This window comes from Chlamydotis macqueenii, chromosome 18, assembly GCF_036417535.1.
Source record: "Chlamydotis macqueenii isolate bChlMac1 chromosome 18, bChlMac1.mat, whole genome shotgun sequence".
Classification (NCBI taxonomy): Eukaryota; Metazoa; Chordata; class Aves; order Otidiformes; family Otididae; genus Chlamydotis; species Chlamydotis macqueenii.
In genome coordinates, this window is record NC_141573.1 from 1,315,537 (window position 1) to 1,342,052 (window position 26,516).

The 26,516-nt window shown below is 59.1% G+C and overlaps 2 protein-coding genes across 2 annotated transcripts in view; one reads left to right on the forward strand and one right to left on the reverse strand.

Moving 5' to 3' along the window:
* The first annotated feature begins 282 nt into the window (after positions 1-282).
* On the forward strand, positions 283-756 carry NDUFAF8 (NADH:ubiquinone oxidoreductase complex assembly factor 8). The gene is made up of 3 exons (XM_086762735.1): positions 283-427; positions 511-621; positions 689-756. Exons 1-3 carry the CDS (start codon positions 287-289, stop codon positions 707-709), a joined length of 273 nt encoding a protein of 90 aa, XP_086618861.1. The 5' UTR covers positions 283-286; the 3' UTR covers positions 710-756.
* A 374-nt stretch (positions 757-1,130) lies between these two features.
* The window catches only part of SLC38A10 (solute carrier family 38 member 10), a 37,037-nt gene continuing 11,651 nt past the window's right edge, over positions 1,131-26,516 (reverse strand). The window contains exons 7-16 of the mRNA XM_086762680.1: positions 25,112-25,214; positions 24,106-24,288; positions 22,063-22,174; positions 21,751-21,857; positions 15,545-15,698; positions 9,253-9,423; positions 8,531-9,010; positions 7,857-7,964; positions 4,742-4,921; positions 1,131-4,425 (exon numbers count right to left, since the gene is read on the reverse strand). Coding sequence (XP_086618806.1) covers positions 3,242-4,425; positions 4,742-4,921; positions 7,857-7,964; positions 8,531-9,010; positions 9,253-9,423; positions 15,545-15,698; positions 21,751-21,857; positions 22,063-22,174; positions 24,106-24,288; positions 25,112-25,214 — 2,782 coding nt within the window. The 3' untranslated portion in view covers positions 1,131-3,241. The remainder of the gene's footprint in view (positions 4,426-4,741; positions 4,922-7,856; positions 7,965-8,530; positions 9,011-9,252; positions 9,424-15,544; positions 15,699-21,750; positions 21,858-22,062; positions 22,175-24,105; positions 24,289-25,111; positions 25,215-26,516) is intronic.

The following is a 26,516-nucleotide window of genomic DNA, read 5'->3' on the forward strand; positions in this document are numbered from 1 at the left end:
TGGGAAGTAAACAACCGGCAACTCCGCCAATCAGAACTGTCCGCCGCGAGCGACCAATCAGTGGGGGTACGGGAGGTGGGTGCCGCGGGTGACCAATCCATGCTTTCGGTAGGCCGATCCGGCCAACCCGAGAAGGCCGAGGGGACGACCTTTCATCACCACCCAATTAGAGAACCACTTCTCTTTGATAGGCGCGCCGATTCACCTATCGACGAGCTGCAGAGGCGGGCGTCCGGCGGCGCCCAATAGAAAACCGCAGCGCTTTGATGAGCGGCGCGGACGGCCAATGGCGGCTGTCCCATCATGGCGGCGCCCGTGCCGTGAAGCGGCGGCGGCGGCGGCGGCGATGTCGGGCCGGGGCGTGTGGCTGCGGGCGCGGGCGCGGCTGCGGCGCTTCCCCGCGGTGCTGTCGGGCTGCGGGGAGCAGGTGCGGGCCGGGGGAGCGGGGGGCAGCGCGGGGCGGTACCGGCGAGCCCGGCGCCCCGCTGCTGCCCTGTCGTTTCCCCGCAGGCGGCTGCCTACGGGCGGTGCGTGGCGGCGGCGGCGGCCGGGCCGGCGGAGCTGCGGCGGGACGCGTGCCTGGAGGAGTTCCGGGCGCTGCGGGACTGCTTCGCCCGGGCGGTAGGTGCCGGGGGGTGGGGGGGGGGTGGGGGGACCCGGGCCCGGCCTGAACCGCGACTCTTTGCAGGCGAAGGCGACGCCGAAGTGACCGCGGAGCCGCGCGCACCGGCCCGGAGGCGCTGCGGGGAAATAAAAAAAAAATAATAATAAAAAAATAATAAAGAAAAGCTCAGCCCCGGCCGTTGGTTAATTGTCCTTAAATTACGGAATGAAGAGCTCGGGCAGGGCCCGGCCGGACCCCGCACCCCCCCCCCCCCCCCCGGCCCCCGAACGGCAAATTGGGGACCTGGGGGGGTTCTGCCCCAAGCCGGGCCCCGTGGGGGGGGGCGGCAGCCTGCCCTGCAGCAGCGAGGAGCAAATCTCGGGGAAAAAAAAAAAAAAAATCACAAAAATCCTCATTTCCCTTGGGGAACGTAACTCCTGCGGGCACAGAGCACAGCAGGCGCCGCCCGCCTGGGGTAAGGCTCCCTGATCTCTCTTTATTTCACAAAAAAAAAGGAGAATTCCGATCAAAATGCTTCAGCTTGTTTTATTGATCAGCTCAGCCTCCCCTCGGTCCCTCCCGCCACGCAGCCCAGAGCCAGCGCTCCCCGGCAGGCGGAGGCCACGCAGCTCGTGCTCCAGCGCGGTTTCGGGGGGCCACGGCCCGGAATCGCGCCGTTCCCCGCTGCCGAGGAATGCCAGGAGCATCTTTGGTCCTTTGCGTCCACGCAGACAAACTCCGCGCCGACAGACACCGGCACGTCTGACCCCGCGGGACGGGAGCCTGCCCGCACCCCGCCCCGGCCGCCCGGAACAGCCCGGGACAGACCCTGGCAGGCAGGACGGGGCGAGAAGGGGCAGGTCCGGCCCCTGCTCCGGCTCTCCTCGCCTCAGAAAGGCCGGTTGGCGCCGCAGGGAACGACGCCTGGGCTCGTCTCCCCGCTGCGGACATAGGGGACGCGCTCCGGAGCCTGCCGCGGCCATCCCAGCGCGGCTCTGGAGTGCCGGCCGCGCCGCTTGTGCTTTAGGACAGCGGAATGGCGAAGCTCACGCGTGCGACGGGGCGGTCCGGAGCGCTAAGGCCACGGCACGGGGAGGGAGCGCGGGTGGTCCTCCCGAAGAAGCGGGCCCGAGTCCGTGGCCGCTGCCCCGCGGCTCTGCGTCGTTTTAATGAGAAATTAAGACGACATCCTTCAAGCGGCAGACTCGCGTCCCAGGCGGGCGGCAACCTCGAGCTCCCGAGCGAGCAGAGCCGGCGCGTGCGGAAACGACCCGTCCCGGGCTCCGCGAGGTCCCGTCGGCCGCGAGCTCCGCGAGGCTGCTTTACCAAAGACACTTTGAGACACGGCTATAAAAACCGCCACAGTGATGAGGTCTGTAGGCTGCAGGCTGGGAAATCTCAGCCGTTCTAGCAAGAGCTTTGGGATTTCACTTCTTACATTCACAAGTCAGGATGTGAAAACCAAAAAAAAAAAACCAAAGGGATGAATCACTGTCTGGGAGCCTGACACGAACGAGGGCTTGCCTAGAAGCTCTTCCCTTCCCCGCTCGTAAAATGCGTTTCCCGGGGCGGGGTACCGACATCTGCGGGGGTAAAACTGCGCGGAGCGGGGCTAGAGGAACACAAACACACAGGCTGCACAGCGTGACGGAGAGAAGAGGTAGGCACGCTTGAGCCAAGCCCCGGGTCCGCCCTTTCCAGCCACGGCTTCTGTTCCCAAATTAGTCACCTCTCGCAGAAAAATGAAGCTGGGGGGCGGGGGGCGGTGGGCAGCCCCCGGGTTTAGCCACGTAATGCACTTTGGGCAGGAGAAGTGAAGCCTGAAAGCACAGGCGGGAGCCGAGCGTCCGGGCGGGCGGCGAGAGCAGCGCCCCGCGTTATTGCTAGCGTGTGCCAATTAAATCCCTGGGAGAAGAGGCAGCACAGCCGCAGCCGTTGTGCCCGTTTAAGGCAGCGTTTCTACTGAACCGGGTTCCTAAACCACAACTATCTCCTAAACACGCAGGACTAACAGCTCCCACTGCGGGAGAAACACCAAAGCAACCGGCTCAGCTGGTCCCCAACCCACACCTTGATGCTTCCCCAGAAGAAAGCCTTTCCCGAGCCGCGCGATCCCCGGTTCCCCTCCTCCCGCAGCCGCGGACCGAAGCCCCGCAGAGCCTGGGCAAAGGCACCCGACGGAGGGGCCAGGGACGCCTCCCCGGGCAGGCAGGGGAACCTCGGGGACAACCGGCTCGGCTCTGAAAGGCGGGGCGAGAGCCGGACGGAGAAGGCAATTCGATATAGGCGAGATGTCGAGAGAGGTCCTGGAAAGCCGGCCCGGCAGGGAACCGAGGCGGAGGGCAACCTCTGGAAGGCAGAGGGCAGCGGGAGCTCTGCTTTCGGGGTTGCCGTCTCCTCGGGGAGGTGCCACCGTCGTAGAGAAGCCCACGGCGCCCTGGACGGCGCTCCCAGGCGCGAGGAGATCCCGCGGGTCCAAGCGCAGCCGCCAGCACGGTGCCGCGGGCTCGGACCAACCGCTGCCTGAGCGGCGGCGGCCAAAAACCCAGCTGGTTCACGTGAACCCGCCCCGGGGAGCTCCTCGGCCTCGTGCTGCGGCCAGCGCCCGCAGCCACCCACCGAGCACGACCACCCCGCTCACGCGCTCTCGTCCGCCTGCGTCATCTGCTTGATCTGCCGGCTGCGGACCACCTGCTGAGCCCCCTCCGCAACTCGGTTTAACCGCGTCTCTAGAGCGCTCCGGAGGTCGTTTACTTTCACATCTGGAAGGGGGTTCAGGCCAATGAGGACCCCCGCCCCCTGCGCAGCCGCCTCCTCCTCCTCCTCCTCAGGAGGCAGCAGGTCCCGTCTCCGTCGGCGGAGGTCCAGGTCCGCCTGCAGTTTCAGGTCCCGGTTGGGTTTGACGTCGTGGTCCAGCTTCTGGTCCCCCTGGGCAGCCGCTCCCTTCTCAGGCTTTTGGGCGGGAGCGTTCTCGGGGCCGGGTTTCTTCTCGGCGTCGTTAGAGAGCCCTCCGTCCCCGCGCCTCTGCTTGCTCTGCAGAGCTCCCTGCGCGTCCTGGGCCACGTCCACCGCGTTCTCCCGGGGAGCTTCCTCCCTCAGCCCCCCCTTGCCAGGGGGGTCCCTCTGCGAGGCCTGCTGCCGTCCGCCAGCGCCCTCGGCCCCCTCAGCATCTGCACCTCTCCGCTGCTCCCGTAGGTGCTGCTCCCCCTCCGCCACGTTCCTGTTACTGGAGGAGTCCAGCGCCACTGCCAGGTCTCTGGGCTCCACCTGGCTCCGTGCTTTGGCTTTAAGGTCTATTTCTGCGGCTCTTTCCAGACTCTTTCCTGCTGCTCCCTGAACTTTGGCAGCCCCCAGCTGTTCTCTTTGGATGGGAGCTGTAGCTGCCTCCACGGCTTTCAGGGAATTCTTCTTCTCATGGACGTCTCTTCCGGCTTTGGCTTCACGATCTCCTCCTAACTCCTCCGCCACGGGCTTCTTTTCTAGGTGGTTTCTGGCTGCTGGGAGGCGTTGGGCATCCCCGTGAAAGGGATCCCAGTTCTCCGCTGGCTTTTTAACAGCTCTGTCATTCTCCTGTGGCAGCACCTTCCGCTCCTTGGGAGGAACCCCAGGAATCTCACGCCTGTGCCCGGCCTCCTCCGGCCTTCCTGCAGCCCCCCTGCGCTGCTCTGCGGAGTCAGCGGCCTGCCTGCCCGCACCCTGCGCTGCCGGCTCCAACGGCTCCTTGCTGAGCGCCTTTGCGGCAGCTTCTTGCTTAGCTCCTCCTTGCTCCTCGTCCTCCTTGCTCCTGGAGAGGGGCACAGCGGGCTCCTGCTGCGGTTCCGCTGCCGAACAAAAAGCGACAGGTAAAAGCTTTTTCTTACGGCGAGAGATTCCCTTCTCCTGGCCGCCACGTCCTGCACAACAGGGGACAGGAGATCACACCACCAACAGCCACGCGGGAAAGCAAGGTGAGCCGTGGGGAGAGCGTTACCCCCGCGATGAGGGGCCGGGGCTCCCCAGCTCGGCGGCCAGGCTCAGACACCCGGTGGGGCCCTGCCGCACGCCGAAGGGACTCGGATCTCTCCCAGCCCGATTTCACAGCCGCTCTGAGCAGTGACCGGCCCCTGGAGGGGTCGCGCTTTTTGGCAATGTCCTTACCTTGCTTTGGCTTCTCCTCTCCTCCCTCCTCCTGCCTTTGCTGGTGGATCTCCTTGTGCTGCTCCTCAATTACAGCCAGCAGTTTTGCCTGCTGGTCAAGTAGCTGCTTGTGCTGTACCTGCTGTTCTTTGATGACCTGCAGCAGCATAGCATTGTCAAGCAGTTTCGCCTGCTCCGCTTCTAGAAAAGGGGAAAAAAAAAAGAGAGAGAAAAAAATAAGTCCATGACCGAAACCCCTCACTGATCATCTCTCAGCGCCGGAGGGGCTGCAGGGGCTTTCCTGGGCTGGAAAGTCCTGCCCTGCACGCTGCCCATTCGCCGGGAGGGAGGGAAGCACGCGGCACAGCGCTGCTGCAAGCGCTGCCAGCGATCGCGGCGGCACCGCTCCGGCGTTCCTCCACCGAGGGCGGCGGCCAAAAGCCCAGGCTGGCTGCTCACCACCGCGTGTGCCAGCGCAGGACACCGCCCTCCCAAGAAGATTCAGGTGGAGGGATCAAAACCAAGCTCTCGCTAACTGCTCAGGGGGAAGAGCCACGAAGAAGAGGTAGAGGGGAGCAGGTCTGCTGGGGTCCCAGCGCAGGGGAGGACGAGGCGGCTGCTTGGCACGGGAGCTGGAAGAGGACAGGACCGGCAGAAGCTGGTCGAGAGCGAGGGGCTCGGCTGCCCAAGCGAGAGAAGATGCTTTCAACGCTGCCTGCGGGGCCTGGGGAAACCCCAGTGCTGCTGCAGAGCAGCTCTCTAGATCACCTCTTCAAATCCACCGCAAAGACTTCATCCCAGCTAAACCGAGCCTGGAAAGGCCACAAACGGCAACTTTGCCACCTCAGGAGGAACTGGAAGAAGGCACAGCACCGGGAGCTGCCCCCAGAGGGAAACGACCCGCACGGAGGGATAAACCAGCACGGAAACATCGACCCAACACGCCGATGTTTCTGTACGCTGAGCTGGGTCTTTGCAGGGGACGAGTCCTGGGTTACAGCCAGAGCGATGAGAGGCTGCCGTTGCCCCTTCTCTCGGCCTCGCCAATGAAGGTCTAGCCTGGCCCACGGCAGGAAAACACCCACCGAACAATCCTGCCAAAGATTTTGGCTCTGAGCACAGCAAAAGGGCCGGAACCTCGAGCAGCAACCAAGGGTTTAACGGCCGGGTACCCCGGCACGCAGCAGCGCCGGCGGTCAGGCAGGCCGAAACCGCAGCGGTGCGGAGCCGAGCCGCGCCGTCACCGCAACAAAGCCGAGCTCCCCGCGCCGCCCGACGGGAGGAAATCCCTGCGCGCCGGCCTTCGCAGCCGCAGTCACACGGAACAGACCGGTGCGCTTCGGGCCGAGCGGAACTGACTCGCGTCGGTTCACTCCCCGCCAGCGATGCGTCAGGCGCAAGCTCTGCGTCCCAGGTCCGGACGAAGCGCTGCTGCCCGTTCTCCGCCCGGACGTGCCGCGTCGTATCTGGAGGGGATGTACCTGCGAGTCGCTTGCCTCCTGTGCAAAAGCACCCAGCACCCAGCTTTCCCCCGAAACGCCGGGTGTTTCTAGACTACCGTGCCCCGCAGGAAACGACGCCAAAATTAACAGCCTGCAAAATGCCGTTTTAAGGAAAAAGGGATGCTGTCCAGGTAAATCCCTCCCCAGCACTGCCTCCCCGTCCCACCGATCACCCACAGGGTGATTACAGAGAAAGATTTCCAGTTCACTGTTAGCCGAGGGCCCCGGGCATTCCCCTTCCACTCCGCTGACACAAAGCTGGGCTGCGAGGGAAACTCGGTCGTTTCAAGAGAGCAATTGACTTCTGGAGATCTGTTTATTTTTCGCACTTTGCTCAGAATAAAGAATGAAACCAGAAGTCATTTCTACTACGTGGCTCTCAGAGCTCGGCATGGGAATGTTTGGGCTGAGCACCCAGCGGGGAAAGGTTTAACGCTAAATCAAAGCGTTTCTCACCGAGAGCTCTGCAAACACGTGCGATTCCTGTATTTGTGCAGCGCACCTCCTCCACACAAACAAAAGGCAGCGCTATCTCCCGGCTCCTCCTTTGATCGGGGGAGAGCAGGCCGCAGCCGGTGCTCCGGCTGGATTTTAACAGGCACTCGTCACGAAAAACATCTTAAACAACTATAAAATGAAAGCACTTGAGTTCACACGGCCCCGGGCAGCTGCAGCCACAGCACTCAACCCCGGTCCCCCGCGAGGCGGCTGTTTGCGGAGAGCACCCGCGGAGCCGCGCGCCCTCCACCTCGCCCCCGTGACGCCTTTTCGCCCTTCCCACCCTCTCCCAGCCTCGGGGTACGAAGCTCGGCGCTGGGCAGAGGAACAGGACAAGCCCAGAGCACCTTTTGGTGACATCCTCGTGGGAGAGCATCCCCAGCAAGTCCCGCACGGACGGAGATGGGAAACCGCGCAGAAACGCAGGGCTCTCCTTCCTCCTTGAAGTGTGAAGAGCCCGCATGGTCCATACCCACCATGAGCTTTTTACGCCCCGTTTTTAAAGTCCCGTTGCAATGCAGAACAGAAATAAATTAATTAGAAAACCAAGAGGTAACTACCGAACAAAGAGGAGGGCGACAGGCTCCCCGGGAGCAGAGCCTGCCCGCCGCCGTCGCTCATCAGAGCAAAGGCCCATCACCTCGGAGCGGAGCGCCAAGGGGCGGCACGGAGACAAGAGCCACGGGACCGCAGCACGCGCAGGCTGCGTGCCCAGGTCTCCGCGTCTGCCCCACGCCGGGACTGCAAGGTGATGCCCACCCACCTCCCCGCCATGCTGCCGGCTCCCCCAGTTTCACCCAAACCAAAGGGTTTGGCTCCCGTCGCGCTCTGGCCGAGGGCAGCGCCGCCTGCGCTCACGCAGCCGAAGCCGGGGAGCAGCTGGGCGCGGGTGCCAGCGTGACTCACGTCCTCGGGCGGCCCTGCGCCGTGGAGCCGCCAGCCGCGCCGCAGGCGTGAGCCCGCTGGAGACAGGCACCGACTGCTGCGCGGCGCGGATGACTACGGCCCACAGCTACGCGCTGGCGGGAGCCAGGAACGGTGCTGGCCGGCACGGTGCTCCCGCAGAGAGCAATCCCGCGCTGCCGGGGGAGCCCAGCGCCTTCCCCTCCCCACGCGCCCTGCGGACGCACGCTCACCCTCCAACTTGCTCTCCGCATTCTCCTGTTGCTTCTCCTCCGCGTTTCGGGCCTCCCTCTGCTCCAGCTGATCCACTCTGTCCGGGAGGGGCAGCTCCTGCTTCTCACCTGCGGACCGACAGAGCTTTGCAGTCAATAAGGACGCTCTGGCAGCAGATGTTCTCTTAAACGACTCCGCGCCGCGTTGTCCCTCCCTGCCTAAGCCGGCACAGTTTATATTCAACCCGATGGCTGCAAGGGAAGTAATAAAAAAAAATATTTAACAATCTTCTAGACTGGTGGCAGCGAGCCAGCGCTAACTACCTCAGCCAATTAAAACGCAAGGACGGCTCCGAGCAGCTTTGAGACGGGCACTCGGCAATGTGTTACCTGTCAAGATCTCCCGGCTCCGCGTCCCCGGTGAGTTGGGAGCCGCACCGGAACAGCATGGCACCTGACATTTAGTAGGCTAGCAAACAACTGTTTGACAGATATTGTAGTCGCTGTCAAAGCCACCAGATTCCTCCTTCTCCCCAGCAGCTGCTGCAGGGGCTGCGCACGCGTACCCGCTCGTCTCGCGCATTTGAAGGAAACCCTGGGATGTAGGCAGGAACAACCAAAGTGCCCGGTCACCGCAGCGGATGACAGGCCAAGAGGAGCGTTTGCTCAGACCAGCCGCTGTGCAGGGAGCTTACCAGGGTCGCCTTCCTTCTCCACAGACTTCACAGCCTCCTCTGCTTTCCTGGGGAGCTGGAGCTTGGATTTCTCCCTGTCACCTGCAGCCTCAGCTTTCCTCTCGCCGTCCGGGGCGGCAGCTTGCGCCTTGGCTTCCAGCGCTCGTTTGTCTGGCTCCAGCTCTTTGTATGGCGGCCTGCCATCCTGCTGCACCATCACCTCCAGGACGTTCTTCAGATTCTTCACGGGTTTGTCAGTCCCTCCCCGCAGTTGGTTCTCAGCGATCGCTTCCTTCCCTTGTTTCGGGCCAAGTGCCTCTTTCTGGGGATTCAGCGCGGCTGGCTCCTCCAGCGCTGGCTTGAGCAGCCGGTCCTTGGCTCCTCCGGGCACAAGCTTGTTCTCATCGGATTCTTCCCGCTCCCGCCCCATGTCCACGACCACTTCGTCGTGCGGGATGGGCGGCTCGTGGCGATGCGCTTCCCCCACGGGCAGGGCGATCCCTAGGGCGGGCGGGACAGGGTTAGGGGGCTCGGCACTGACGGGAGAAAGTAACAGCAGGTTCCCAGCACCCCCAACTACCCGCTGCCCTTTTCCAGCCCTGCCTCTCCTTCCTCATCAGGAGGCCACGTTCCCAACGAGCCTCGAGAGCATCACATACTAAATCACCGTCAGTCCAAGAGGTAACGAGCAGAGACCAGGGTCTCTGTCTGAAACAGCCCTGCGACACAGCGAACCTCGTTACCTTGGTCGGGACGGTCCAGCTGCACCTTCTCCTCCGGCTTTCCTCTCTCCTCCTCTCTCTCGGGTACCTCCATGGGCACCTTGATCTGTGGCTGCTCCATCTCCTCCTTCTCGTCCAGCAGCTTTGGTTTATCGCGGTCATCCTCCGCCTCCTCCGCCACGGGGTTCTGGTCTGCAAGCGCAGGACAGTTAGTGGCAGGAGGTTACGCGCAGCGGCACTGTCAGTCACCGGCAGGGTCGAGGCAGCTGCTTCGTCAGCCGCAACACAACACGAGCCGAGCAGCTCTTTCCCCTCCGGCGTGGGTACGGGGGGGGGGGGGCCGGGGCTTTTGTTCTGGGCTCGCCTCTTTGTTTCCCCTACAGAGGCTTTTTCTGGAGCGGCCGGTGAAGGAAGGCCAGGCCGGGCAGCGAGGCAGGGCCGGGATGCAGCCACTGCCGCTGCGAGCGTGTGCCGCCAGATGGTAGCATCCTCCCGGCTCCCCCGCGCCGGACCCCCGAGCACCGGGAAAAACCGAGGAGGGGTCCGGCCGCAGCCCCCCATCGCCCTCCCACTCCCACCTGCGCCAACCGCACACCACACAGCAGCTCAAAACCTCTTTTTTTTTTTTTTCTCCTCTCCTTTTTGTGCACAAGCATTTTCCCAGCCCTTCAAACGCCGCAAGAAGGCACAAAGTTTTGAGGAGCACAATTCAACGGGGGAAACTCCCGAGGGAGACGGACTCTCCCCATCTCTCCTTCAAAGAGAAGGAGACGCATCCCAGTCAAACCAGTTACTGGGTTCAGCGCTGGAGTAACCACGTGGAATCCAGGGCACGTCCCACGGGAAGGGAACGGCCCCTCCCGACCCCGGGGTGGCAGAAGACAACCCACACAGCGCGAACAGGGAGTGAACGCTTCCTTAGAAGAGCGGCGGAGGAGGAAATCTAATTGTTTCCCAGCACTGAAGTTGTTCTGCAGATTTTTTTTTCCATCCAACAAACTCTAGAGAGAAAAAAAAAACAAAAAAAAACCCCCTATCTTCTGTAACAAAAAAAAAATTCCCAACTCTTCCCCCATTTGCCCTCCCCCATGCGACTTCCTTTGGGGAATTAATTCTATAAACATCTTTCAATTTTCTCCTCCCCCTCCGCGGGGCTGGTGCGATTTATTACAAGATGAACTCATGGGAAAGAGGAGATTGCCACAATTTCAGCTGCGTGGGCCTTACCCCAGTTGGGAGGGGGGGGGAACAACAAAATAAGTACAGAATCCTGGCCCAGAGGGAGCCGTGCCAGAAGGACCCAGCGCCTCTCCAGAAACCCGGACGCTGCGGCCAGAGCTCCACGCCCAGTTAAGGGACGTGCGCTGGGGCTGGCCGGCTTTCAAAGCTGCTTTGGTTGGGGAACGGCGGTGGGAGGGGAAGACGCCTCGGATTTTCTGAGAAATTAAGACTCCAGTACCCAAGGGTGCCCCTCTCCGTTGAGGGGCTTCCCAGGGTTCAGCAAGTCACGGCGGGACGCTCCTCCTTTCAGGAAAAAACGGCCTGGAGGAACCAGTGCCCGGCGCTGGACGGGGGCCCTGGGAAGCAGGAGGCTGAGGCCGGGGAGGGGAGCGCTCCGCACGGCTGCGGATGTTCCCAGCTAAATTCTGGCCTCGCAGCAAAAAAATTATGTACTCTCTTGGAGGAAAGTCGTTCGTTAATTGGTTCATGAAGCCGGGAGATGGCTGCGCTCGGAGAAGACTGCAGCGCGTCTGAAACCGGAGGGTCGAGTGAACCGCACCGCGGGGAGAGCTGTTCCCACGACGACCCGAGGCGGCCACGCAGCAAGATGATGTTCACGAGGGGAAATAAAAAGAAAGGAGGGGGGAAGCTTTCCACGCACGTGGGAAACGGAGGAGTTAAAACCAGAACGACCCCTGCGTGCGTGCAGGGTTTGGCCAGAGGACCCCGCAGCAGGTGAAACCCCCCAAGGGGCCGGGACACGACCGAGGGGCTGGGGGAGGCCCCGCGGCCGGGAAGCATCAGTTGTAAATCAGGAGGCGGACGCACGTTCTGTATTCTGCAAACAATGCAAGAAAAGACCAAAACACAAACAGAAATAAAAGCCTCCACGCCATAGTAAAGACAAACTTGCCTCTAAGCCGTCATTTGCTCAGCAGGAAACAAAATTAAGTTCATCATCAGGGCGTGAATTAACGACCTCTCACGCTGCATGGAGATGTGTAAGGGGCTCTGTGTGGTTTGCAGAGAACAATTTTGCTCAGGATGTGTAATAATCGCTCTGTCTAGTCGCCCTCCAGGTCCCTCTGGAGAGCGTTTCAGTAACGCCGCGCCTCTTCATGTTTTATGAGCGGCGTTGGACTTCACAGGCAAGGGCTGAGAGGCCGTAAAAGCTTTTCGGCTTCCAGCAACGGGCCCCGGGCAGCACCAGGAGGGCTTGCTCTGCCTCGGCACAGCCGCTGCCGCCGGCGGGCCCTGCTGAGCCGCCCCAGCTCGCCGCGCTCCTCAGCGGCCCCTCTCCCCGCTGCAAGGCGGCGAGGGGAAGCCAGGGCGTTCTGCAACTGATTTGTGTGTGCGTGCGCGCGCCTGTGTGTTGTGGTTTGCCAACTGCCTCTCCAGGCTGCAATAAAATTTCATGATTAGCAACCTAAAAGCTTCCCTTCCCCCTGCTCCCGGTTCGGAGAGCAGCGATGGTCCCAGAAAGGCACTAAATCTTTTCTCGCACCGCTTTCCTATCGCTCTCGTCCACCGCAGCAGCGACCGGAGCCAGAAGCTGCATCCGCGCACCCCGCTCGCGGCAGAGGCAGCGGGACGGGCCCCAGGGACAGCAGGGGAGCTCAGGGAGACGCCACCCTCTCCGTGCTGCCGAGCGACGTCCAGAGCATCGGCCGAGGGCTGATGTGGGACGTGGGGTTCGGAACCTGCTCGTGCCGGGCCAGCTCCAGGCTCACATCGCTTCAGCGCGGTGAAATGAAGCAAGATCCACAGCCTCGCGCTGAGGGAAAGGAAGCAGCGGCGGCAGCAGGGGGACGCGGGCAACGGCCGCCCTGCAACGCACCGAGCAGCCCCGCGGCCCCGCACAGGGCAGGGAGCGGCCCTCCCCGGGGAGCCCCCTTCAGCCCCCCCAGCGCCTCGGGGAGCCCCCCTCCCCCTGAAACAGTTACAGATTTCACAAGGTTATCGAATGGCATCACTGAAATTAGTTCACAGTTGTCTCCTGACGCACCAGCAGTCACAGCGAACCCAAATTACCAGAGGCTGATAGCTCCTTTTCTGTGTCACGGGCACTATTAAAAGCTCGCTGGCAGAAAGCGCCAGGGAGAGCCGCGGCAGCGCCAAGCTGTTCCTGCAGCTATTAGGAGCGGCGCGTAATCCACGGCTCGCACGCGTCCGGGGCCGCCCGGGCTAATAACGCCGGCAGGGACGCAGCCCGCCGCCGGGCAGGTCTCTTCTTCAGGAGCAAACGCGCGCCGCGGCGCAGGGACGGAGCAGCCCTCGGCATCACGCCCCGCTGCACGCCAGCGGAGAAGGCAGACGCAGCCCCCAGTTCTGCCCCAGTCCACGTAACACAGACCACCACGTCCCAGCAGGACGCGGGGGGTGGATGGAGAAGGGTCCCCAGCGCGCGGGCTCCCCGGGGCAGCGGGGAAAGCGCGCTCTTGCATAAGGAGCATGAATCAGGTCTTTGTTACCCGCTATTGCGCAACGCCGGAGAGAGAAAACGAAGCAGCAATGATCAAGTAAGGAGCTGAAAAATATTACAAAATCTTAATCCACCCCATGAGACCCTCTAGGGTGCTTTCAAATACAGAGAGAAATTGCCTAATTAGCTTTTTTTTTTTTTTTTAATGGATAATTGCCTTCATGAGCTTTCACAGGCAGCTTAGCAACCTTTTACCACAGGCGCACACGCCGCACGGAGCGGCAGAACGCTTCTGAAAGGGGTTTTATACCTTTCCCGAAGAGCTGCTGACAGTAAACCTCAAGCACTCCAGGCAGGGGCTGTAATGGGCACTCGGGTGTCGTTAGTACAAACGCTGCTCGGAGTTTGCTGGTCAATACGTGTGCACATAAAAGGGCAATGTTCTAATATTCATAATCCCCGGGCCCGCAGGGCAGGGCTTTAATGAAAGTCTGCACAGTTCTGGTCTCCGCAACATCAAAGAGGCCAATAAAACTCCTCGCGCATGCTGACAGGCCTAAGTCAGACGGTGAAGGCAGGGCTGGAAAAGGCCCCCGCAGCCCCCAGGTTTGCCCGGGCCGGGCAGCTCCCGGCCGGGGGGACGCGGGGAAGGGGCAGGGAGGTCCCTCCGCCCAGGGCTGGTGCCCCGGGAGAGGCCGCGCGCTTCTGCTAAAGCCCCGTGCGAGGAATACGAACCAGATGCGCGCCGAGGAGGGCACCCAGGTGACGGGGGCAGCCCGCATCCTGCGCGCCCCTTGAATGGCAGGATGCAGCTGCGGGCTCCTGCCTCTGCAAAACAAGGCGGGCGAGGATGAGGGGGGAGCGGCGGCAGGGGAAGAAGGGCACCATTTAACGCCTCTCATTGCTAGTCAAGCCGACATCCCGCGGAGGCACAGGGAGGCACGGGTCCAAGGCACCGGGCGGCTCGCAGCAGCGGCTCTCCCGAGGCAGCCCCGCGTCCAGCCATCCCCCAGCACCGACCGCCCCGCGAGGTCCTTGTCCCCCTTCCCCTGCCCAGCTCCATCTCCCCCTGCACCGTCCCGCTTCCGCCTCCCAGGGGACGGAGCGCCCAGGCCAGGCGCCGCTCCCCGGCGCAGAGCCCGCTACGGAAGGGACAAGAGGCACCACGCCGGACTCGGAGGGCAGCTCGGCTTTCCCCGGGCAGACGCTTATCAGCGCGTTGGGAGCTGCACAGCTCCTCCTGGGAAGTTTGCGAACCGCCTTCCTCCCAGGCTGGCTTATCTAACCCAGCAGCAAGCACCGCGCAATAAGGGCGAACGCCGGCAAGCGCCGGGCACACGCGGCGAGTACGGCAGGGCGACCGACGAGCCGCTGCGCTCCGCGATGATTAGACACAGGCGTCCTGCTCCGCCACCCCGGTTCATGCGGAGAAGAAGTGGAGAAGAGATTTAGCAAACTCCGGCGGACACCGCCTTTTATGGGACTTTTTTATTTTCCCAGTCACAAGAACACGTGTCATTAGCGACTCCTCCTGAAACGAGCAGCTGTTCTTTGGCCATTACTGCTCCAAAATTAACCAAGACGGAAGAATTCAATCGTATCCCTCCTCCCAGCCCTGCTGAGTGTGCACAATTAAGGGATTGAGAGCATCTTCTGCTCAGCGTTCACAGGCATCTCAGTGCTTCAGAAAGCACACGCGCCTCGGGTGAACCGTGAGCACAAACGCGTAAAACCCCACCGCTGCCAGGGACGGAGCAACCCAGGAGTGAATGTTATCGGCGGCAGCACCGGTGTCTCGGAGACACTCAAAGCTGCTCGGCAGGAACGCAGCCAACAACCAGGAGGGAGGATAATCTCCAGAAGAGACAGCCCCTTTCTCGCTTCCGTTCGCAATCTCTGCGAGGATATTTCAAGGCCCCACGAAGAACAAAAAAAAAAAAAAAAAAGCAGGAGCAGAACCAAAGAAAAATAAAATAAAGAAACAGGACACAGCCGCAGATGAGGGGCAGCGCAGGGTCACGCGACACCTGCTAGCGATGGCCTTGCAAGGCAGGCCTGCAGCTGGGGAAGGGAGGGATCGGCCGTAATTCCATCAACGGCCCCAGTAAACAAATAATAAATAATGTGAACCAGTAAACAAAGCTGAGGCATAATCACAGGCTTTGTCAGAGCTAAAACCAAATCCAAATTTATATCCTCGCAACCAAAAAAAAGTCGGTGCCCATAAATTTACATACCTTTGAGCGCAATGAATGGCTCGTTATTGGAACCGCGGACAATGCGCTGGCAGCAGTGGTGAAAGCGGCCCTGTTCGGCCACTCGCGCCCCTCGTACAGGTGGCCAGCGCGGAGCTGTTCTCACAGAGCCGCATTTACTGCCCCAAATGGGAAGATCCGTGCTTTGTCCTTATGGGGGACCCAAACCCCGCACTCTACCTTTCCCTTCCCTTCCCAAAAGATCAACAAGGTACCACCAGAGCTTGCATTGGGCTTTTCCAGAAGGCAGAACTGCAGCCGTTCTTGGGAAAAGTCCCCAGGATGCCGCGAAGAGCTGCCTGGAAAAGACTCTGCTTCCACTACACTTTAAAAAAAAAAAAAAAGATTTTTCTTTTTCCAAAGAGGGGGAGGTGAGAGCAGGGCTGGGAAGCACAACTCAAGCAGACACACATACCTGGGATTTTGACTGGATCCTGCTCAATCCTGTTCTCCTCTCCATCCAGGTGCTCCAAGCCCACCACCTCTGTCTTCACAGGGGTGTCCTCCGTCGCAGACAAGGTGGTATAGGTGCTGATAACCAGCATGCCCAGGCCGATCCACAGTATGATCTGCGTAAGGTGCCAGAGCGTCAGTTAGCACAGCAAAACAAACGGGACCGCTCTGCGGCGCTCCTCAGGCAAACAGTGTCTCCACACAATTCAAAGCTCAGTGCAGGTACACGCGTCAGTAAGAGGGAGAGAAGAGGAGAGAGATTTAAGAGGCGAAGAAGAAAAACCAGTGGCTCTCGGCTGAGGTTTGTATTTGGAAGTAGAGACGTACCAAGGGGAGTTTCAGACGCTGGAAGCTGTTGAAAAGGCAACTCCTGTGTCAGAAGGGCTCAGAAGCAAGTGGACAGCATGTCAGGACAGAAAAATGCATGTGGCAGACGAGCCCAGCTGCAAAGCCTCATTCCCTGGTATTCCAGCAGCTCCAGTAGAACACCATGAAATCAGGTCTGGTGGAGAACAAAGGTGCCTGACCTGCTTACAGCCTAGGGAGCTGGTCAAGAATTCTTTTTGAGAGCAAGAATAAGATGTCCACACGCAGGTCCTGGTGGCCAGTGGTCAGAAATGTGGGACGAAACAGAATAAAAACAGAAAGAGAGAATCTGGATCCTGTGGAGGGAAGTGCTCCATGAATTTCCCTAACTCAAAAAGTGGCCACCAACAAAAAGAGCGTTTCTACAGCTTGTTATCTGATGATAAATTGATCTAAATGGATCCAATTTCACATGAGCTGTGAGAAAGAATAAAAAAAACTCTCTGCCTTTGATGGCACAAAAAAAAAAAAAAATCTCTAGGAGCGCTAGCAATTCAGGGAGTAACTTGAGAAGGACAAGCAAGACGATGGCAGCAGCAGCAGGGGCAGGGGAGCGTCTGCGTGCTCGGTGCCAGGGCTGCCGAACCCCTGCCCGCTCCTCCAGACGAGAGCGGAACCAGTTCAAAGGGCCGAGCCAACGGGCTGCTGGCCGACAACGGGGAGACTCAATTAAACTCTAAAGGTATTATTTTTACCTAGTTCATCACTGCAGTTGTCACCGTAAGGGCTTCTCCTGGAACCCGGTCTGCGTGTCAACGCGTCGACAGCGCTGACTGACTGGCAGGAGAAAGCTGCCAGAGTCTGTGCTGAAGGAAGCAGGCAAAGGAGCGGCACTCGGCTAGAAACCCGCGTCTGCCACAAACTCCTTTTCACCACAGACCATGGAAGCAACAGGAAACATCACATGCAAAACAGAAAACGCCTCTGCAATGCTGGGAAGCTGAAAGTTTTCAGCAAATTGGTATTTATGATGCAGCAATTCCCCTCCTCTTTTTTTTTTTTTTAAGTACAGTACGCTCTCTGAAACACCAGAGATCTGGCTTATTTCTGCAGCTCTGCACACAGCAGCAGAGGAGCCAAGACAACGCTGCAAACCGCGCCCTCTCTGCGCCTCGCAGCCGCCCTGCGCAGCACTCGGAGCTTGCAGGCAGCACACCGTCGCTTCTCCTCCACCTTTCGCCAGTTCCCATCCCCGCTCCTGCTACGTGCGCGCGGAGGGGAGGACACCGCTTTTTCCACCACACGTCGAACAAGAACAACTTGCTACGCGTGCTGCGCGAGGCAATCCCGTAAAAGTCTCGATCCGAAAGGAAACCTGCTGCTTTGGTAGGCGATCCTGCTGCTGTCCAGTACAGCCACACAACCGCCCGGCCCCGGTACAGAGGGCTGCAACACCCAGTACGGATGATTCTGGCTCGGGCTGTGACACCAGCTCACCAGAGGACATCCTGCGGGACTCATCCTCTTCCTCCAGAATCCTTACCCTGCTCCGTTTGCATCTCACTTCACAAAAAAGCAAAACAAAAGGATGCTACTGCGTGTGCGAAAACCATGAACAGCTCCAGGGGACCACTGCTACAACCGGGAGCTGCTGGAGGCAGAACATTGAAAATAAAGGGGAGAAGTGAAATTGAAAGGAGAAGTTCAAACACTGGCATGCCCAGGGGAGGGAGGAGAGGCTAACGCTTTCCTCTCCTTCTTCGCGCTGCGGCAGATCACCCCGAAACGTGGGTCAGGGTGCTCAGAGCCTGGGGCCCAGGAGACCCCGCTCCCAGCACAGCCCTGCAGACAGACAGACGCCTCCAGAAGGAACAGGCTGGCGGGACGCGGAGCGGCTCCAGCAAGGGACGAGCAGCGCGGCCAGGGAGCAGAGGCCGGGCCTTAGAGACGCTGCAAAGGAAACAGAAGTAAAATCTGCTCCCTGCCTCGCTGCGCGGGTGCACAAAGAGCAGACATCCTGCCATCCTGCTCGGGCCAAAAGCGGAGTCAGCAGGTCCCTGCCGCTGCTGCCCTCGGCGCGGAGCACGTCCACTTCCTCCCCTCACACCATCTACGGCCCTGGCAGAAACGCTCTTTGCGACTGGAAGGCTGTTCTGGCGTTTTCCAGAAACAACAGCAGAGAGGAAGAGAGTTTCCACAAAGAGGATCTATTCTGGTGCCACAGGAACTAGGAGCAACGTGGGAGAGACGGGAGCTGTAGGAAATGGCTGAAAATATTAAACGTTTTAAAAGGATTTTTGTTGTTTCTTATCTTGGTGGGGAACCACCGGCTCGAATGCCTTGGATTCAAACCCCTTTGATTGTTTAACATTTGGAGTTCATCTGTGAGCTCCCCCGAGCAGTGGGTACGGGCACACGTGGCAGCCGATGAACAGCCCACAGGCTGGGCTGTCCGTGAGCCAGAGGCCATCCCTCGCCTTCAGCTCCCCCCGTCAGCACACCTCCTCCTCATCTACCCCGTCAGCAACCGAAGACCAGAATAAAGAGGTCCACAACTTGTCCTAATTCCACGGAGATACTTATGACACGGAAATCCAGGCAGAGTTTGTACTCAGGGGACCACCAAGGCTCATCTGGCAACCGAGGGAAGAGGAACGTGGGGTGCAAGGACTCGGTGGCTCAAGAAACCAAGCACAGGTAGAGGAGCCACCTCCCCCCACAGCATCCAGCTGAAGCGCTGAGAACCTGGAGCAAGGAGAGGGACAACGCTGCAGAGCGGTTACAGGCCAGTGCCCGGTCCCACAGGCAGGATCTCTGCCACCCCTCCGAAAAGCGAACCCGCTGAGAGCAGAGCCCCTTCTCCAGAGCAGCTCTCACCCCGGACGGGGCAGGAGGATGTGCAAACCCCCCCAGCTGCAGCCTCCTCCAGCAGGCAGGTCAGCAGGGCCAGGGCCTGTCTCCCGAGACGAGCGCTCTGAGCACGGACGGGAATCCAGGGCAGGAAGTTTACGCGGCCGTTTCCTCTGCTGGTCGCTTTCCCTCGGCCGGCCTTCCTCCCAGAAGATAACTCGAACTTTGTACAGCAGTGCCATCAGCTCAGACCATCTCCCCCGACCACGCCTGAGCCGCCAGCGGGAAGCAGAAACACTGCATTTGTGTGGAGTGACGACATCCTCCAAACCCTGCTGTTTTGGACACCGAGCGTTCGGAGGGACAGAGTCACGGCGAAGGAATGCAGAGCCCCGGTCACCGCCGGGTTCCTCCGCCGCGCTGCCGCAGAGACGCTGTGTTTGAAGGGCCGTGCTGAGCGAAAGCGCCTGCGGTGAAGGTGCGCTGGCCACCGCGCTGCCAGGGGAGGGCAGAGGGGAATCTCTTTTCCATCCGCACAGGAGCGAGACCAAGGGGTCACTTCCTGACCTCCAGCGGCCTCTCGGCAGCTTCCCCAACTGGGACAAGAGCAACGCCAGCCTCCCTAGGAGGGGCCTCTCGGACAGGCTTGTGTCAACACCGGGAAGCCAACACCTTCCTGTGAGAAGTCAAACGCTGTTTACAGACCTCACCGCGACCTCCAGCAGCCCTCTGCCAAACCTCGCGCCGTGCCCCGCGCACGGCTCCCGCAGGGCAGCAGCGCGAGGACCCGCACCCGTACAGAACACGCTTGATGCTTAACCACAAGAAAGGGCACGCTCTCCCCAGGTCGTTCGCAGCGCTGCACACGCCTGGCTTCAAGCTTTTTAACCGCTCTGTTACCTGACCGCCCGCCCGACACGGCCTGAGCCACCCCACGCGGCGCAAGCTGCCGTGCCAGCCCCGGCCGCCCGACCAGCGCCTGCAATAGTTCACGACTCGCTGGCGGAAGCCGCCTGTGCTTTTTGCTGGCCAGCAAACATCTGGGACTGCCCATATCCCTCCCCCTGGAACCTTTTCACTACTTTTAGCACAACTTCCTTGTTTTGTAGCCTCAGCTTGCACCATCTTCCCAGCTCGGTAAATCCGAACTTCCTACCGCGCCAGCTGCCTGACGCAGGGCTCTGCGGGATGCCGGAGGGGGGCAGGTCTCAGCAGCACCACAAGCACCAGGATAATTCAGGCAAGCGTAAGAGCTGGTGTTTAGAAGGTCTGCTGCTTTGGAAGAAAGCTAAAGATGATGTAGGGGGAGAGAACATACGTGTACATTGTTTAGAGAGGGAAAAGCGGGGAGGGACAGCTGTGCCCAGGGCCCCCTCCTTCTTCCCCTTGACTGCCACTTTCCACAGGAGCATATTTTGATGAAGTGGAGTGCCTGATCAAAGAAAAGCAGGAATGAAGGAGGAGACCAAAGTCGGAGCTTCAGGGAAAGAATAAATGAGTCTTTGCAGAAGACCTGGAGGAACAAGGAGAGGGTGGGGCCAGAATTCGGCTCCAGAGCGGGGCAGGGAGGCGCTCCGCAGCCTAGCGCGTTTCTGAGGCAGGTGTGCCCTTGCTGCAGCACTTCAGAGCATCGGTCAAAGCAAATATGCACACTTGACAGGCGATGGATCACTCAAGAGACGCTGGACAGCTCGCTACCAGCCCCTTGAAACGCCAGGGTAACCTGGGGGCTGATGCTTTAGATAAGCCCCTATTCCTTTGTGGGGATTTCTGCAGGACAAACATCTTCCCCAGCCTTGTGACCAGCGTTTCAGGTCAAGCATTGTGAGGGCCCCAGTGTTCAACCCCGGGCAGCTGACAGTCGCCTCCGGGCAGCCGCTCTGAGAGCTCAGCACATCCTAAGTGCAGAGAAATGCTCTGGCTCGGCCGGAATAGAAAGCAATTCTTGAAAGTGCTCTTTGTTTCCCTGAAAAATCCAGGCTGGCATTCAGACTCCTGCTTGGGGTTTCAGTCAAAGAAGTTAGGACCAAAGTGTCAGAATTCAGAGCGAAAGCTGGAAAGTTGGACTACTTCCTTGCGTCAGAGAAAGCACGGGGAAAGAAAAAAAACCCCCACGCTGCTTAAAACCTTCATGTACATTTGCAAAGCCACAAGTCATTAAACGCAGAAAAGCCATTAGTTTTGTAGGACCCACAAAAATGTCGTGCTCTCCCCCTGCTGACTCTGCAGTTTGCTGAAAACCTTATTCCCAGACCAGCACTGTCGTGACTGGTAATGCTGGGGCAGAGGCCTGCTAAAAGGCACTGGATTACGTTATTGTTAGAAAAAAACAAAGCACGCTAATTTCAGCCCCACAAAAGCACAGTATTTGCAGAACGAGAGATCAGGCCCAGCAAAGAGCCACTTTGTTTCAGTCCCCGAGGAGGCCAACTCAAACCGGCGCGAAAGGAAAAGCTAAATTTCTAACAGCGTCTGAACGACCCCAGCTTTTAAAAAATCAATTCCTGAAGCAACACCTCTACGTGTGTGTTCCTTTTTATTATTATTTCGGTTGAAACCAGAAAGCTGAAGGTCAGCAGCAAGAACCGCATCGCTGAGGAACTGTGTTTATTTTACCCAGCCCAGGCAGGTTAGGACGTCAGGACCGTTAAGGTTTTATAGGCTGCCTGGATTTCCCGTTCTGCAGCTACGGAACCTGAAACCCACCAGAAGGCAGACTGGAAGCAGCATTTTATGCATCAAATAAAGCTTCACTGGCTGCCGGAAGGGAAAAAAGAGCCGGTGTTCCAGCGTGGGGTAGGCCACGCATTGGGCCAGCACCTCCTCCGCTGCTGCCTGCACGCCCATGGGCGACGCCGCTCAGAGCGGCCGACCAGAACAGCTCCCACCTGTACTGGGCAGACTGGAGGGGGAGGCTGGAGGAGGTGCCGAGCAGTTTCTCTGCTGCACATTAACCACATTCCCAGGCTCCGCGGAGGGCTTAGGGGGATGTCAAGCGGCATCAGCACTGACCTGTGAACAAAGCGCGTTCTTGTGGATCTTCTTATAAATAAGAGCCGGGCAGATAAAACAAATGAGGCTTCCCATTGTAGCACCTGTCAGGCCCAGGACTGTTTCCACTGGCAAAGAAGAGGAGGAGAAGTCAGCAAAGGCCCCTCTTCCAGGACAGCCAGAGCAGCAGCACGTGGCGGCTGTCCGAGCCCCCAGGCAGGCTGGGGTGCGAGCCCAGTGAGCCTGGCCACGCCACCCAGAAAAGCAAAGAAAAGAGACCATAAAAGAGAAAATGGCCAAGGAACCTGCCCTCGCCCCCAGCTCCTCACTCACCGTTTGGGATCATGATGCCTCCCACCATGGTTCCAAACACAACAGCCAGCGTCAGGGCTTTGAACCGCAGCGGGGGCATGTAACCCCCGGCAGCGAAGGTGCCGTCTTTTAGCTGGAAGAGAAAGAGTTGGGGGGGAGAATGAGTTCAGCTCCTGCACCAGAGCCCCACGGTTCCTACGCAGCTACCCCAGCAGGCTCCAGCAGCTTCCTCACCTCCACGCTCTGGTCTCAGCAGAGGTGAATGCCAGTGGGGACAGTCAGACCTGGCTGAGCAGTTTTAACACTCCTTCCAAACAAGAGGGACGGGGGGCACGAAGCCAAAGCTGCCTTTTCCCTCCTGCCCCAAACGTGAACCGTACAGCTGTGGCCAAACCCCCGTGCCAGCGCTGCCCGGCCTCAGCGAGCGGCCCCAAGGCCAAGGCCATGGGAAAGCGGCGCAGCTGAGAAGGCAGCAGAGAGAACGGTCACAGGGGGGAGAGCTCTGGTTTGGCTACGGCAAGGCGTCCCCTAACGCAGCCGGGAGCAGGGCTGTTCCCACCGCCTTACACCAGCGTACCAGCTCCTCCGACCGGGCAGAAGACACCCCGGCTGGATGCACAAAGGCAGAGAGCATCATCAGTGCTACTGAGGAGCTGCTGGCACTGGAGGGCTTCCGGATGCCCTCCGCTTCCCATCCCATCCCCACCCTCCGAGCAGAAGGTGCCGAGGACCCAGCAAACCCACGTGCCCTGCAGAACCAGCGAGTCCCCGCTTTCCTGGCCGCACAGATGGGAGAGAAAAGCAAAGTGACAGGTTCAGAGCCCAGAGAGCAACATGCAGAGCCCAGGCGAGAACTAAGTCCCTCCTACACGTTTCCAGCGCTTACTCCTCTGCACCCACTGGCTTTCACCAACTGTCTTTCCCCATCCTCAGGCCCTCCCGACGTGAGAAAAGAGCCGGGGGCTTCTCACAGGCAGAAGTGGCAGGATTTAGAGCTATAAATTGCTCAAGTTTTATTTCCTGCCCTAAGAGGTTTCTATTTATGCAGATACACAAAGGCCTCAGAACATTCCCACAATCTCTTACTGTTATTTACTGAATACCATCGGCATGCTTAGTGCCGTACAATACACAGAGGAGAACACGCTACTGCCACAAGGGACTTACAGTCTGAATCAGACAGACCAACTATAGTCACAAAGGCTGTCTGAAGATCTGACCCTGGGAAAGGTGAACGTGCGGGAGAGCGCTCTATTCCACCGCACGCTTCTGCGCCACATCAGCGCCAAACAGCCCGAGGAGGCGCTGGAGGCAGGGGACACCTGAAGCCGGCGGGGAGAGGGCCGCTCAGGGGGCTACCGACAGAGGTGCAAGGATGAGAATAATAATGAAAGAGCAGACACGAGCAGGCACACACAGAAGCAAGAAGTAGTGAGGCTGGGCTGGGCTCTGAGGCCAGGAAAAGAAGCTTGAGCTAAATGCAAAGCAAGATCGAGTTGGCCAGCAAAAGGATGCCAGCTGGAGCAGCAGGAAATAAGGAGGCTCCTCTGTTTCCAAGAGCACATTTCTCCCTCTTTCTGAGGGGGAGAGGCATCCCGACTCTGAACTGTGTAACACTTCTGCGCGAGAGCCAAATTCCCCAGGGGAGCAGGGAAGGAGCAGCCACAGGACACGGGGTGCAGCAGAGCAACAGCAGGCTGCAGGCTCGCAGCGCCAGCACTTCTGCCCACGACATTCCTCCCCCGAGAGGACAAGAGCCTCCAAGTACCAGAAATGAACCGTTCTGTGGAGCAGGACTGACAGACTGCCACGGGCCTCCTGCTGCACCGCCATCACACACCAGGCACTTACGCTTTCGCTGCCAGTTGAGGGCTTGTCCCTCTGGGTAGCGAGTACCTACCACGGGTCAGAAACACGCAGCTGTCAACGGACTCTCACAGAACCAGGCACGTTTGTAGCCCAGGTCGGCAACAGCAGCCAGAGACACCGTACCCTTCAAAAAGCGAGTTTCAAAGGTGCACACCAAGGCAGCCAGCCGCTCCTGGCCACACAAGAGGATCTTACCTGCTGCTCAAAGAGAAGGGTGTTCAGCGCCTGTCTGCAGGGGAGAATCATCATCGGAAACCCCACAGCTACCGACATCATGAATCCCACTCGAATCATCTCCGTCACAAGGTTGGAAGGGAAGTTCATGAGGACGTTCCCAGCAATGGCTTCAGTGTAACTCACGTAGCCAAAGAAGCCCACCTGTCCGGCAGGAGGGGAGGTGAGCAGGAGGGGTTTGACTCCAGAACACATTCGTATCTGCTCTTCACAAAAGGTGGAGGCCAGCGACCTCCCATGAGTTAGGACCGGCCGGCCAAGGAGGGAGTGTGGGGCCACCCCACGGCCAACCTGCCAGCAGCCCCAGCTGCAGCACCCCCCGAAGCCGAGACGGGTGGTTAACGAATAGTGGGACCTTCCTAGAAGCAGAGGCAAGCTTCTCACTAAATACAGCGGGCTTCTACGGAGGACGCTGCAGCGAGGGAACACTGCCACTGCCCGTGACACAGAGCAGAGACGCTCTGCTTGCTGCCAGGCCCAGGGACCGGCCCCCTCCCACAAAGGAAGGGCCGTAATGATTCCCCGCAGCAGCCCAGCTCACAGGGCAAGGCTCTTCTCAGGAATTCTTAACTCCGTTTTATTAGCTGGGGCTTTATGAGGCATAACTTCCTTCACGTCTTTCCAATTGCAACAGGCTGAAAGAAGCTCTGCTGAACTCTGGGCAGCATCTCCAGCCGCAGGCTGGGCCCTGGAAGGCAGACAGCAGGCTGATGCACATGGAAGAGCTGGGTCTCCGCTCTGCCTCCGCCCAAGGAAATGTGCCTTGCCGAAAATCTGGACTCTCCAAACGCCTCCTGCATTGTTCAGTTCATCATCTCCCATCTAATTTTGCATTCAGCAAAATGACTTATCTTGCAGAATAAATACAGATAAGCAGAAACCGGCCCCAGCTGAGGATAAATCATCATCCCTGTTGCCCCTCCAGAGCATGACTTCTGGCAAGGAAAGAGAAGGGGAAGTTTCTTACCGTGATGTAAAAGGTGGTGACCACGTTTAGGGAAGAAGCAAATATGGAGCTCATGATTTTAACAGACGGCTCATCCAAGCTGTCATAGGTAGGCAAGACCTGACTGTAGAAAAGGGTAAATTATTTAAGGAAACCTTCTGCAGAGAGAGAGAAAAACCCAATTCCAGCACATTCCCTGCCTCAGCCCAGCAGCGAAGAATCCCTGACACCTTCCCCCTATGGAGTACAAACACTCGCTGCTATTCCACAATTTATATTGCTCATGCCAAGAGATTTCAGAACACTCATAACTTTAAGTGTTGCAAAAATATTCCTGTTCTCCCCACCCCACCACGTGGAGCTAAACGTGTGATGTAAACATTTTGGTTCAAAAGTGTTGCAAAATGAATGACCGTTTGTTCCAGTGAAACACCAGTGGCACCGGGCCAGGCAGCGCACTGGAAATTATTGTTCTTGGAGCTCTCTACGCTGATAATTAAAGCAACGCAGTGTTTACAGAGTAAGAGCAGGAAGAAGGTTAGAGCATCACACTGTCGAAAAGAAAAGTTAAACAAACAAAACTAAACGCAGCGCCTGTCATGTTTCAGCGCTGCTGCTACAGCTCAGTTCATAGAAAGCTGGGAGCGTCAATTCCGCGGGATCTGGGGTATTTACAGACTCGGAAAGCATGAGGAATGTACTTCTTGACATCAGGTGCGTATTTTAGCAACTCATTAACCTCTCATGACTTTAACTCGAGTGGCTACGTCCTGGCTTCATGTTACTGAAGGAACTCTCAGGAGAGGGGGGGAGCACCCAGTTACATGGGAAGGGGGTATCCCCAGCTCCGCGGGCACAAAGCCATTAGCAGAAAGCGTGTCAAGCCGAGGCCAAGCAGAAAAATCCTTAACCCTTAATCCTGTAACGTCAAAGGGTTCTGCACAAAAGAAGCTGAGCACATCGGCTCGCAGGAACCCACGAGAGACACGCAGACTGCGGATGCAGCACCGTGACAGCCATTTACCGGCAGGGAGCGAGGAGATCGGCTTCCCCAGGAGTCTCTCCATTTCGGATCCCTCCCTGCCCTCAACGCAGCGACCTCTGCTAGGTTAACTGTGTCCCGATTTCAGTCCCACGAGGGACTGAATACCCAGGCCCAGGAGGGAAGCAGAGAGGCTCTGCAGCGTATGGCATGGCACAGCCAGGCCAGGCTCATATTTGCGCAGGAAGAAAGCAGTGACGTGGGGAAAAGTGCCACGCGAAGTCCAGCTGCACCCAGGCCTCCATCTGGTCGACGTGGGTTCGGAGGACCAGCACAGTGTCCCTCAAGCCCCCATGACACGCTGCGGGGCCCTCCTGACCATCACCACTTCTCAAGGCAGAGCAAGAGGACAAGCAGCATGCAACAGGCAGCGTGTCCGGACAT

Excerpts from the sequence above, each read along its gene's own strand:
- NDUFAF8 (XM_086762735.1), top strand. The coding sequence starts at position 287 with ATGGCGGCTGTCCCATCATGGCGGCGCCCGTGCCGTGAAGCGGCGGCG. Across the intron at positions 428-510 it reads TGTCGGGCTGCGGGGAGCAG|GCGGCTGCCTACGGGCGGTG; the intron begins GTGCGGGCCGGG and ends GTTTCCCCGCAG. Across the intron at positions 622-688 it reads GGGACTGCTTCGCCCGGGCG|GCGAAGGCGACGCCGAAGTG; the intron begins GTAGGTGCCGGG and ends GACTCTTTGCAG.